The sequence below is a fragment of the Sceloporus undulatus genome, chromosome 6, assembly GCF_019175285.1.
Source record: "Sceloporus undulatus isolate JIND9_A2432 ecotype Alabama chromosome 6, SceUnd_v1.1, whole genome shotgun sequence".
Classification (NCBI taxonomy): domain Eukaryota; kingdom Metazoa; phylum Chordata; class Lepidosauria; order Squamata; family Phrynosomatidae; genus Sceloporus; species Sceloporus undulatus.
In genome coordinates, this window is record NC_056527.1 from 69,240,096 (window position 1) to 69,253,235 (window position 13,140).

General features: G+C 39.7%; 1 protein-coding gene across 1 annotated transcript in view; it reads left to right on the forward strand.

Annotated features, from left to right (window-relative positions):
- CNTNAP2 (contactin associated protein 2) overlaps positions 1-13,140 on the forward strand; it is a 1,400,287-nt gene that overhangs the window by 1,069,425 nt on the left and 317,722 nt on the right. The window contains exon 15 of the mRNA XM_042471198.1: positions 5,157-5,284. Coding sequence (XP_042327132.1) covers positions 5,157-5,284 — 128 coding nt within the window. The remainder of the gene's footprint in view (positions 1-5,156; positions 5,285-13,140) is intronic.

A 13,140-nucleotide genomic window follows, 5' to 3' on the forward strand; every position in this document is an offset into this window, starting at 1 on the left:
TAGTTAAAATGTATTTCTTTTTCAAACAACAAAGGTGTAAGAACATTATGTTATGACTGTAACTTGATGAAGAATAACTTCACTCCTTTTGTAGTGTAAGCATAACTTTTCAGTTACAGTACTTCTATACATATGGGGAGTGGTCTCATTAAATGTTGCAGAAGAATCATAAAATCATAGAATCATAGAATTGGAAGAGACCATAAGGACCATCCAGTCCAACCCCCTGCCATACAGGAACTCACAATCAAAGCACCCTCTACTGATAACCATTCAGCCTCTGTTTAAAGACCACCAAATAAGGAAACTCCACCACTCTCCAACTGAGTGTATTCTATTGTTAAACAGCTCTGACTGTCAGGAAGTTCGTTCACTTTTCCTATAGTTTGCATCCATTGTTTCGGGTCCTATTCTCTGGAGCAGCAGAAAACAAGTATGCTCCATCCTCAATGTGAAACCCCTTCAAATATTTAAATAGGGCTGTCATATCATCTCTTAACCATCTCTTCCACAGGCTAAACACACCCAGCTCTCTAAGTCAGTCCTCTTAAGTCGTGGTTTCCAGAACCTTCACCATTTTAGGCACCCTCTTCTGGACACACTCCAGCTTGTCAACATCCTTTTTGAATTGTGGTGCTCAGAACTCGACACAGTATTCCAGGTGTGGCCTGACAAAGACAGAATAGAGTGGCATTATTAGTTCCCTTGATCTAGACCAGGGGTAGGCAACCTGCGGCCCATGGGCCGAATGCGGCCCAGCGAGGCCTTGGGACCGGCCCCAGCCCGGTCCTGTCGCCGATTGCCGCTGGGGCCTTTGGCCTCTCGCGCGCAGGGGCAAGGGAGGCAATTGTCTATAGACGCCTCAGAAACATGCATTTATATTAACATTTTTTAAAAAATCAGCAATTTTTTTGCGTGTCCTCCACTTTTTTTTTAAAAGTGTCCACAATTTGAAAATGCTGTCCTACATTTGTCCCGGTTTATTTATTTATTTAATTTTAAAAAAAAATTATTAATTATTTAGTTTTGCGGCTTTCGGACCCCAGTTGTCTGAGGGACAGCAACCCGGCCCCCGGCTCAAAACAGTTGCCTACCCCTGATCTAGACACTATATTTCTATTGATAGAGCCTAGAATTGCATTGGCCTTTTTAGCTGCTGCATCACACTGTTGACTCATGTTCAACTTTTGGTCTACTAGGACTCCTAGATGCCTTCTATATGTCCTGCTGTTAAGCCAGTTGTTCCCTATCCTGTATCTATGCACTTCATTTGTTTCTGCCTAAGTGCAGTACCTTACATTTCTCCCAGTTGAAATTCATTTTGTTAGTTTTGGTCCAGGTTTCTAATCTATTAAGGTTGCATTGAATTTTGATCCTCTCCTCTGTGGTATTAGCTACTCCTCCTAATTTGGTATCATTGCAAATTTGATAAGCATGCCTTCTATTGATATAGATGTTGAATAGTACTGGGCCCAGGACAGAACCCTGTGGCAGCCAACTGGTCACTTCTCTCCAAAATGAAGAAGAGCCATTGCTGAGCACCGTTTGGGTTCAGCCGGGAAATATCATGGGGTTCAAGTGATGTCTTGTGTTGAGATGTGGGTAGTTACTGGAGAAGACAGGAGGAATATGTGTTATATGCCCACAAATCAGGAGCTCTCAGATTCTGTTGTTTTTAAAGAAAACAAATGTGCCAATTTCTGGTTAGCAGCCTTGGATGGTGTAGTGGTTTGAGCATTGGACTATTACTCTAGAGACCAGGGTTCAAATTGCCTCAGCCATGGAAACCCATGGGACAAGTTTGGGGAAGTCACACTCTCTCAGCCTCAGAGGTGAGGAAAGGTAAAAAAAAAAACCTGAACAAATCTTGCCAAGAAAACACTATGAACATAACAACAATCCTTGCTTAACAATACTAAAAAGTGAGACTATCAAGTCTTGAAATGTTAAATTCTAATAGCTGGATGAGTGGGATTGCCATAGTATGTGATTGGCCACCTTTTGACATGATTTTAAGCATGCTACGTAGTGCCTTGATTTTCTTGATCAATGTTAACAGTTTTAGAGGAAAGAGAAGCATCTGGGGGGAAATCTAAGAGCCTTACCACATGAGAAAAGAAAGTCAAAACAGATCAGGAGAGCAGTGGATTTCTCCTTGCCTGTCCACATGCCATTGAAGCGCTTCTCTTCTCTTTGTTAGGGAGACAGTTGTAAAAGCATGTATTTTGTCATGCTGGAAAACTTCATTACACAAAAGTCATCTTATACAATAATCTCCCTTAAGAATCATTCACACGTTGTTGTTTTTAGCATGGCTATGCACATAATTTCACTCACACATTCTGGGTTTGTTATTCACATTATGGAACTGCATCTGTGTGCCTATCTGCAAGTACAGGTACTCACACATGTCAACACTTGAATAATAATAATAATAGCAATCAACGAGGAATCCGGGTGGCTAACGACAGTGGAAGTGTCAGAAATCCCCTTCATTCATTTATTCATTCGGGGTTTCTGTCTGGAGGTTATAAGTTTAGGGGTTTGTTTGAATTTTATTAGGTTAAGTTCATAGTTGGTTTAATGCTAGATTTTATAATGGTTTAATAGAATGTACTAGAAAGAGGTAGACTGACTGTTAGAATAGGTGCTTGCTTGATCAGGTTGGAATGTGGAGGGAGTTACCCTGCTAGCACAGGCCTGGTCTTCAAAGAGCTAGAGACAGGTCTCTGTGATGGGAGGGGGAACTAAAACATAGAGTGCTTATTGCTTATAACCCTGGTGGTGCAGTGGTTAAATGCCTGTACTGCAGCCATTCACTCAAAACCACAAGGTTGCGAGTTCAAGACCAGCAAAAGGGCCCAAGCTCGACTCAGGCTTGCATCCTTCCGAAGTCGCTAAAATGAGTACCCAGACTGTTGGGGGCAAATTAGCTTACTTGCTGTTTACCGCTATGATCTTTGGAATAGCGGTATATAAATAAAACAAATTATTAATTATTATTATTATATGATGTTATGTTAATATGTTCATTATACTTTAATATGCTGCTATAATATTTTAAGATGCTGCTATATATGTTGGGGGGGTGGGATGATGGGGTTTATAGTTCTGCTTGATCATACATATAAGCTGTTAAGGTTTAATATTATTTAGTTTAGTTGTGGCTTAAGGTTTATGCTTCAAGGTCACAGGTGCAGTGGGGAGATAACGCTGTGTGAGAACTTAATTGTTTTGAGAGTTTGCCAAAGATCCCGGACTGGAGGACATTACCTCATTGGGGAGGAGATTTATCACTGCACAGGAAATAGTTATCCAATTAATTTGCTTTATTGCTTGATGGGGGGGTTGCTTTCTGGGGTTATATAAACCATATGTTAATGTACACTTTCATTCCTGACAAAAAAGTCTTTTCTGTTGTATGTAGCTCTTTTTCCAATAAAGCTGTTACTTTTCATAAGTCAGCTTCAGTGTTGTAATTGAGGACTACAATGGGGTGTCTGACAGGAAGTACAATAAAAATACAATAAAATAAAAAACAAATTAATCCCTTCCCAGCCCCCCAACCATATAAAGCAGACAATAACAATAAATAAATATCCATACAGTGGCAATCAATAGGAAACATTAAAATATTACAAGTCAAACAAGGTTCATAGAAAATCCTTTCCCCAACCCCTCAGCACAAGTCCACATCAAAACAATATTAAGTAAATTAAATATGGAGTTCATGATGCAATGAAAGATGAAGTCTATGATGCGAAAGTATTTCAAGCACGATCGAGGCATGCAGAGTTTTATCCTGTTTTATTCCAGGTTAATTCACATCAGTTATTCACACAGCCAGGAATCTGAATTTTTTAGAAAAAAACAAGGGGGAAATCCAACATCAATTATCCTGGGTTAAGTGGGGAAGGTTGGCAGCCCCCCCCCCCAAAAAAAACCCCACCTTGTTTGGATGCATTCAAAATGCATGTGAACAACAAAGATGGACCTCCGGGAAAAATATCAAATGCCATTTTTCATTAGGGACAGCTATGGACCTCCCACTGTCTGATGTAGGAGGAAAAAAAACACTCTCATTATTGCCATATTGGCTTCACTACACCTTACTTCCTCCCCACAGTTTAGTCCCTGTTTTCATATCTCACATCTCACTTTGCTCCTCTCTCTCCTGCTCTTCACTTTACAGTTATGCAGGGACATAGCCAAGGGGGGGGGGGGTTTTTGGGGGCCCACCCCCCCCCCTTTCCGTTAGAAAAATGAATGGTGCATGCTGCTGCGCCGCCGCACCCAAGCTCCAATATAATTGTGGCCCTTAGTCTGGACCCCCCTTCCTAAAATCCTGGCTACGTCCCTGAGTTATGAGTGGTACTAGTGTACATATGTGCCTGCCTGCTTATCTGCCCTGCAGCAGAAATCCTCCAGGAGGGGAGGAATGGTGCAATTCATTGTTCCTGGTTGCTTGCTGCCTGGGGGAGCCACCTTATGGCTACTGCCCAAAGAGAGGAGGGTCTGGGGAAAAGCAAGAGAAGTGGCTAGAAAAATGTGCAAAAACAAGACCAGGAGCAGAATGTAGCATGAACCATGAACTATTAATTTCAAAAATTAGAATAAAGCTAAGGAAGAACACTAAACCAACAACCATATCAAAATATAACCTGAAGAATTTAAAGATAATGTAAAAAATAGAAGTCACTTCATTTTCTGGCATCTGGGGCTCCAGAGGTCATGGAGTGAAAAAAAGGATTGAGGACTCATAAAAAGCATTTTCCATACCTCTCATTTAAGGTATACAAAATTAATATTATTTTCATAGTATCCCTAATTGGAGCTACTAACAAAATCATCTACGAATACACAATTTTTCCAGAATTGTTCTGCCTAGGTAACCAAAGCATGTTGTTACCTACTGTATATTCACAAAATTTAACACTTTTACCAGAATTAAAGCTTTCTTTAATACACCAATTCTGTCTAGTTCTAATTTACAAGAATAGTTAATAACAGAGTAGTATTATTTGCATTCATTTTTAGGAATGTCTTTTTCTTGTAAAGGCAATTCCAGTGTACAATGATCTTCAAATAGAAGGATCTCGTATCAAATATTTTCTCATGCTTTTTTGTTTTTGTTTTTGTTTTTGGTGGCCACTCAGGAGAAAAGATTCTGGCCTACTATCTTACAAAGAGCACCTACCTGCCAGTCAAGTGATGGTTGGAGACATTGGTCGGCCTGGCTCAGATGCCAAGTTAACCGTGGGCCCTCTGCGATGCCATGGAGACCGTAAGTGTACTCTTTTAAGATTTATATTAAAAACCTTTTTGTCTTATTGCAGCTACGCTGGGGTAGAAATGCCTTCACAGTAGTGGTTTGACAAATCTACATCAACTTAAAGTTGTTTCTCAAGAAAACAGCCATAAATTAACATAATATATATGAGAAATTTCTGTATACCCACCAGTATAAAGACTTGGTATTAGAGTTGGCCCTCCTTATCCACAGATTTTTTATCCATGAATTCAAGCATCCGTGGCTTGAAAATATTCCCAAAAAAGTATAAATTCCACATAGCAAGGTTTGATTTTGCTATTTATGTAACGGCAATCACCATTGTATCCAATGGGGCTTGAGCATCCATGGATTTTGTTATCCACTGGGGTCCTGGAACTAAATCCAAGCAGATAAGGATCCACTGCATTTCTTAAGTATGCGCATTAATCTTTCTTGCAGAGTAAATGAGGCAACTATGACTGTCCCACTAGGTTTATGATTATATAAACAGTAATACAAACAGCACCACAGCAGATTTAACATCTGTGAGATGCTGCTGAATGCTGATGTTAACACCATTAGCATTGCTATTTATATTGCAATAAACTAATGTTATAGAGAGATATATAGCAGCATTATGGCTAAATGCATCATTTGAAACTCAGCTTATCACTGTATAAAGGTTGACTTTGTTACTTGTAAAGATCACTCATGTTAATAAAGGTGGATGCTGGTTAAAACCACTGTGTGTTTGAATTTAAAGGCTGAACAAAGGAAGTAAATGATTTCATTACCTGTTTTTTCTGTTTAAATTTAGGAATTCCCCTGTCCATTGTTCAGAACAGATGCCAGATTATTATTTCTGGGGAAAATGAATTATCTGCCATGGCTGTCTCCATGGTTGGTGTCACCTGGTGCGGTCACTCATGGTGTCACTCCACCCATTGACTTCCTTCCATATGACACCATGCAAAATTCTTAGAAATGTTTTTTGTATTAATGTTACCCAGTGGCGTACCGCGACTTGGTGTCACCCGGTGCGAGGGGTGGGGCTTCTGGGGGCGGGACTTCCAGTAAGCATGCTGCATGGGAACGTACATGCAAGCATGTGCACCAGAAAAATGTGTGCGCAGCCCTGCGGCAGCCCAGAAAGCCCCACAGCGACCAGGAGACAGACCTTGTGATACCCTGGTGGCCCAGACAGGCCTGTGGCAGCTGGGAGACTGGGCTCCGTGCTCCCCTGATGGTCCAGAAAGCCCTGTGGTGGCCCAGAAAGCCCAGAGGCAGCTGGGAGAGCAGGCCTCGCAAACCCCTAAATGGCCAGAAAGCCCCACAGTGGCCAGGAGAGTGGGGCCAAAGCCCCAGGAAGGCTCCACAGGGGACCAACCAGGTGTCACCCCCTTTTCTGTGGTGTCAACCCCTTCTAGGGTATCACCTGGTGCTGTCCGCACCCCCCTGATGTTACCCATAAATCGTAATTCTCATATATCACTTACTGTAATGGCAATAGTTGTGGCATAAACAACTGACAAAAATAAAATTATACCTTTAAATTACAATATCATACACACAACCTAAATGTATTTATATGTACATGCATGTGTTCAAACTGAAGATGTAATGTTAAGATGTAATGTTTCTAAGAAAATTTTACATTTTTAAAAAATTATTATTTTTATTTTATTTTTTAAACAAACTTGAAGCATCTCCTTTTTCCTCACACCATCTCTTCCACTGATCTCCAGTGTTTTAAAGGGCTTCAGGCACATGTCACAGTCCATTTCTGCCAAAAGGCAGATGTTTGGGGAACAATGGTGTCACCCCTCCCTTAGAATGTCACTTGGTCCAGTCTGTACTCTCAGCACCACTCTTATGATGTCCCTGTTCTCTGTATTTTTCACTATCACTGGATTCCATATCGCTGTGTGGAAGTATCAGTCCACTATCACTGAATTTCATATAGGTATATTGAATCCCTGTTGTGGTCTTTCCTACCTTGAACCTTTCTAATCTTTCCTCCAAGCTCTGATTGATAGCATTAACTTAGCAAGAATAACAAACAGGCCTCTTTTTGAAGCTTATAGTGTGCATCAGTGATGCCCCTAGCCTGGAAAGCTATTAGCATGACAGAGAATGACCCAGGACTATGATTACCCCTGAAGCTCTGCAGGCTAAGGACAAGACATTGAGAAAGTTAAAGAAAGGGACCCAATTTTCTTCTGTCAGTGCCCCAAGTAACTGTAGTGGAATATTTTTCACATATTGCCATTCAAACATGAAGTGTTTCAAATGGCCAGCTGTCCTCCTGATCTGCTATCTCTTTTTCCTTGCAGTCTAGAATAGTCGGGGATCTTATAAAGGATCTGCCTTCTTTTTCTGCTGTCATTTGCAAACATTCTGACAATATCCAAGCAGGTTTGCTGCACAATTAATACTGGAGAGCCCATCGCATGTTTTGTCCTTTCACAAATCTTATGATGAGATTAATGCATAGATTTCCCCACCCCACCCCACATGCCTGAAATAAGAATTGCCCCTGGGGGGAAAGTGCAGGGACACTTTACTCTCCAATCTTTCAAGCAATATGTGGCATAAATGGACTATTCTAAGGCATGTACTGATAGTCTATTGGGAAAACAAATGACTTTGAAACTTATAACATATTTTCAGAGAACATACATAGAAGGCCCAGAGCCTTGCCCTCATTGGAAATAAGTTTGCAAGTTGAAGTGAGACAGTGTATGGTTTTGTCATGCATGCAGAGTGCCTGTTAACAAAACCATGAAAACTATTGTGTCAGAAGGGTCATCTGCAGAGATACCAAAACTACTGAATATAAGTGTTATACATTTCATATCAGACAATTCAGCATCCCTGTCAGTTCTGTTGCATACCTTTTATTGTGAACCTATACTCCCCCTGCATTCATATAAGCAAGACAGATAGGAAAGATTTTGTTGATAGACCAAGTTGTGAGTGTCAAATATTTGAGGATAGAAGAGGAATATTTTTTTCAAGACTTGATTTGTCCTTCTTGAGGCTTATTTCTGCTGGGAGAAAGAGAAAGAATTGACAGGCTGGGTGGTTTCTCACATTACAAATTTATGTTTTTCATTTCAGTTGGTTCTGGGAGTTTTATTCACCCAGTGAATCTCTTTAATCTCTCACCCTTTGCTCGCTCCTTTCCTTTTTTAAAAGGAAAAAGAAAAAGAACACCTATTATCTTTCATTTTTGTGATGGGAAAGAAAGAGCTGTTGCACTTATTGTTATACTGTGACCACTTAGGTTTTCATGAAGTTCAACACTATCCTGTATTTAATGCATAACTATCTGAGTGGAGAAACAGTCTTGAGATGTTGGGAATTTAGGAAATTATCAGAACTCTAGTTAAAACAGTTGCCCATCGATCTCATATTCTCCAGAGGAATACACCACACGTTTTTTATTCATTGATTTTTATTGCATGTTTTGTTTGACTCTTGTGTTGTTTCAGATTTTATCTCTTGTCTTTCAAATTTTCCTGCAGTTATTATTATCTGTTTCCTTTTAGGAACAGATTGTAGATTTTTACAAGTGTGATCTGTTAGTTCACAAATCAGAAAGGCTTGGATGGGCAACTACAATTGGTGTCAGAAGAGACCCAAATTCCCTAATTTTAGGGTCTAATTATTGAAGCCAAATAAATCCCAGCAAGATAGTTTCCTGTTCTAACAGATGAGTGGTTTTGAAATGCTTCACAGCTGCTATCTCATCACAGTATTTATTGTCATCACTTTTATAAAAAGAAACTATCTTGTAAGCATGCTCTGTGATTATGCAAAATGATCTTTTCTCTGTGTTTTCTATAATATGCTTGTTTCACCTTTAACAGCCCTAAATCAAGCAAAAATCAAGAGGTGAAAGTTTGATGGATTTGGTTTTTACGGTTGCCTTGAAAATCAAATATTTTGTCACCTTAGTGTGAACATTAGCTCAGAAAAATGTGCCATAACATAAGCAGTAGCTTAGATAAGAAGAGTCATCTGGCTAAATTGCAGAATGGATTCCTCAAATGTGTTTTTAGGGAGAAGATACTAAATTATGGCCCGGTACAGACGGGCCAAAAGCAGCGTGGCTGTGCCGATACTAGGGCTCGGGAGAACGCAGCAACCGCACACTCCCAAGTCTTGGTATGTATAGGCGCCGCCATTTTGGTGTGCAAGCATTTAGACAGTGCACATACCAATGTCGTGTCATGTGCGATGCATTCAAACAGCACAGTGCACAAGACACATCACCGCAACCACCCAGCATGCAAATGATGCCTTGGCAGCATCACGGGAAGGAGCTCCATTTGGCAGCGGATCATTGCCGGCCCTTTCTTCTCATCTGTACCAGGCCTATATTTATCTGCTGTCAGCTCCCTTTCTGATAAGAGAGAAATTCTAATGGTCAAGTGTTTATAGGAGGCTTTTAGAATCCCTTTGACTTTAGTTAGCCATTTTGACCAGTGATCTTAGAAAAAGATGAAGAGTGGCTTTGACAGAGCATTTATGATCCATATTAGTGCTGCACTGGATTTCCTTAGATCCTCTTACAGCTTGCAAAAAAGGTATAATACTGCCTGCTTGCCATTTTGATAAGGATCATTCATTTCATTTCATCACCATGCTTTGGTTTTCTGTCAGCAGTCTTGCCATCATCACAGGCTTGCTTGGTGAGAGCATAAGAGAGAGCCTTCTCAGTGACTGCTCTCACCCTCTGGAACTCCTTCCTGTGAGAGGTTAGGCTGGTCCCCACCTTGCTTTCCTTTTGCCAGTAGACAAAGTGCATATTGAGCCTGCTCTCCTTTTGCTGGCAGGCTCCATCTTTCCTTTCATTTTGGCAGCAGATAAAAACATTTTGTTGCCAGGCTTTCTCAGACTGACATGGGTGCTGTATAAGTTTTATAGAGAGTATTTAAATTTTAAATTTGTACATGTGATTTTTTTTTACTTTTTAAAGTTGTTTAATTCTTTTTAAACTTTGTATTTTTAATGTTTTATATTGTTTTAACTTGGACTGTTTTAAATTTTGTTAGCAACCTTGAGTCCACATACCGGGAAGAAGGCAGGATGATGATGATGATGATGATGATGATAATAATAATAATAATAATAATAATAGTTTAAGCAGCTTTTTAATGTGTAAGCAGGGAACCTCTACTTTGGACAAATGTTTTATTTATTTTTTAACATTAGTATGTTTTTAAATGATTTTATATTGTTAATGTGTGGATTTTTCTTTTTTTAAAATATATTGTTGGGGTTTTTTTTTAATTGGCTGTTATTGAGAGCTGCCTTGAGTCCTGCTCTAGGAGAAAGATGGCATAATAATAAAATAAAATAAAATAAAGTCAAAGTATTAAGCTTTTCCCCTTTAGGCTGCAGCCACACTACAGAAATAATACAGTTGATATTACGTTAATTGCCATGGAATTCTGGGAATTGTAAATTGTGGTGGCACCAAACCTCTCTGACAGAGAAGGCTAAATGCCTCACAAAGCTACAGTTCCCAGAATTGCATAGCCCTGGGCCATGGAAATTAAAGTGAACAAAGTTTGGCTATCAGTCCTGAAGAATAGCAAAATTAGGACTCAGCAAACACAAATGGGGAATCACCCAGGATCAAGGGCTTTTTGTTTTTCTTATGCTTTGGAGAGCTTCCAAGCAACCTCACTATAGGAAGTAAATAACTGAAGGGAAAGAGGAGGAAAATACTACAGAGTTTTTCATCAAAAAGAGGTCTCTGATGTTGTAAACTGTAGATGAGAGTTCAATATGAAACTGCACCTTATAAAAATCTCAACTAGCTCTATCTTATTTTGATAATATATGATCCATGGTAGGTGCCATCAAAACTGGAACAGAAAGTCCCAGAGCCCTTTTATTTTCTGAACAAACAGTACTGCGATGTGCAGAACTATTACTGCAGTCAACAAGGGCCAGCAGTCTATGGTCTGTTTGATAAGCTTTAACTGCATCCAATGTGAGATGAATATTCTTGGTGATTTTCACATATTACATACAATTTGTTCTTTGAAAAGTGAATTTCTGAGGAAAGAAACTGATGTAGCAAATTCCTTTATCATTCCTGACTTTCTTTTAATGATCAGACTGATCTTTTCAGTACTTGTGAACTCTCTGTCTTGGGCCTTCTGAGTAAAGCAGCTGTGAAACCTACCTTATGCTAGTTTGTTGCAATCAAGCCTAAAATTCAATTTAGAATTATATATTGTGCAAACAGTATTTAGCCAGCTTCCAAAGTATGGGACCACATCTCCTGATATGCTCCAAGAAATCACATCTTATTTTGAATATGGAAAACATCCATGGTCTCCTAGCAAGGAGAAGAGGGCCTGTAAAATATGTTTTGTCCCTAGATGCAGAAAATTCATATGGACATTTTGCACCCTATATTATTCATATTTTACAAGATGTAAAATATAATGGAAATTCTCTAGCTGAGGTTCCTGTGACACGTGAGAGCAGGTAGATGTTAACTGGGGAGGAGAATATTTCCTTTTGTGGCTTCTTGGTATCAAACAGCCACTCTATCCAAGTTATATTAGTGTCTTCACTAATGCACTTTGCATTTTGAAAGATCATAACACTCACACATTACCCATGCATCCAAATTCCACAAAACAGCAACCCCTTTAGTGGAACAACCAAAATGCACACAGTATATGATGCAAGCTTTTGGATCTCCACAGACTGATTCATCAAGTAAAGATGTTAAAATCATACAAGAGAAGGGGGGGAAGTATGAAGCAGTATTTAAAGAATGACAAAGGAAAATCTCTAGATATATCTGGGCTGGGTGAAAGCCCAGGATAAAAGAGGGAAAAATTGCAAGATATTAAGGAGAGAGGAGGCTTTGGCCTTCCAAATTTTAAATTGTATTCCTGGGCAGTATGTTTGGTATGGCTTAAAGAATGGGCAACCTTAGAAAATACAAGCTTATTAAATTTGGAAGGTGAAGAGTTAGTATTTTGGTGGCACGCGTATCTTTGGTTCAATAAAGAAAAAGCAAACAAAAGCTATAACAATCATTATATCAGAAGGGCTTTGTTGAAAGTATGGGAGATTTATAAGGAAAGGTGTACACCCTCTACTCCTCACTGGATATCCCCGCATGAGGGTTTGTATAAAAGAGAAAATATAATGAAGGACAATTGGATCGTGTTTGGAGATATGATTTCTTTTGTAGGCAAAGAATACAGAATAAAAACAAAAGAGGAATTAAACAATAGCAGTATCCCTTGTCACCGAAATTATGGCTTGCTGTGTTGCCAAAATTATGCCTGGCCACGTCACCAATGATACAGCGCTGAAATCAGCTAGATTGGCATTTTTTTTAAAACGGGTGGGACGTTGTGGCACAAATACAAGTGGGGACAACCGTGCCCCCCCCCCAAAAAAAAAACAAATCCAAAAGATCCTGTTTCATCGTGGGAACGACACCACGGTGGAATCGAATCAACGATCTGGATCGAAACCTCATTGTGAACCAGTTTAAATGGTAAGTGGGAATGAGCCCCAAACCTGCCTTTGTCATCCAGGTTATCTCCGTCCTGTGCTGAGGCTAGCCACTCCCTTCATTGGCAGAGAACAATGAATTTGTCAAGAAGTCTAGGTATTGTTGCATTGGCGCCAGTGGAGTGATTTTAAGATTGATGTGATGTGATCACTCCTGGATGTATCCATAATCAGTCTGGCTGCCATATTCTGAACTACTTGGAGCTGGTACAAAGGTAGTCCAATGTAGAGTGCATTGCAGAAGTCCAGCCTTGAGGTTACAAACACATCATCATCATCATCATCATCATCATCATCATCATCATCAT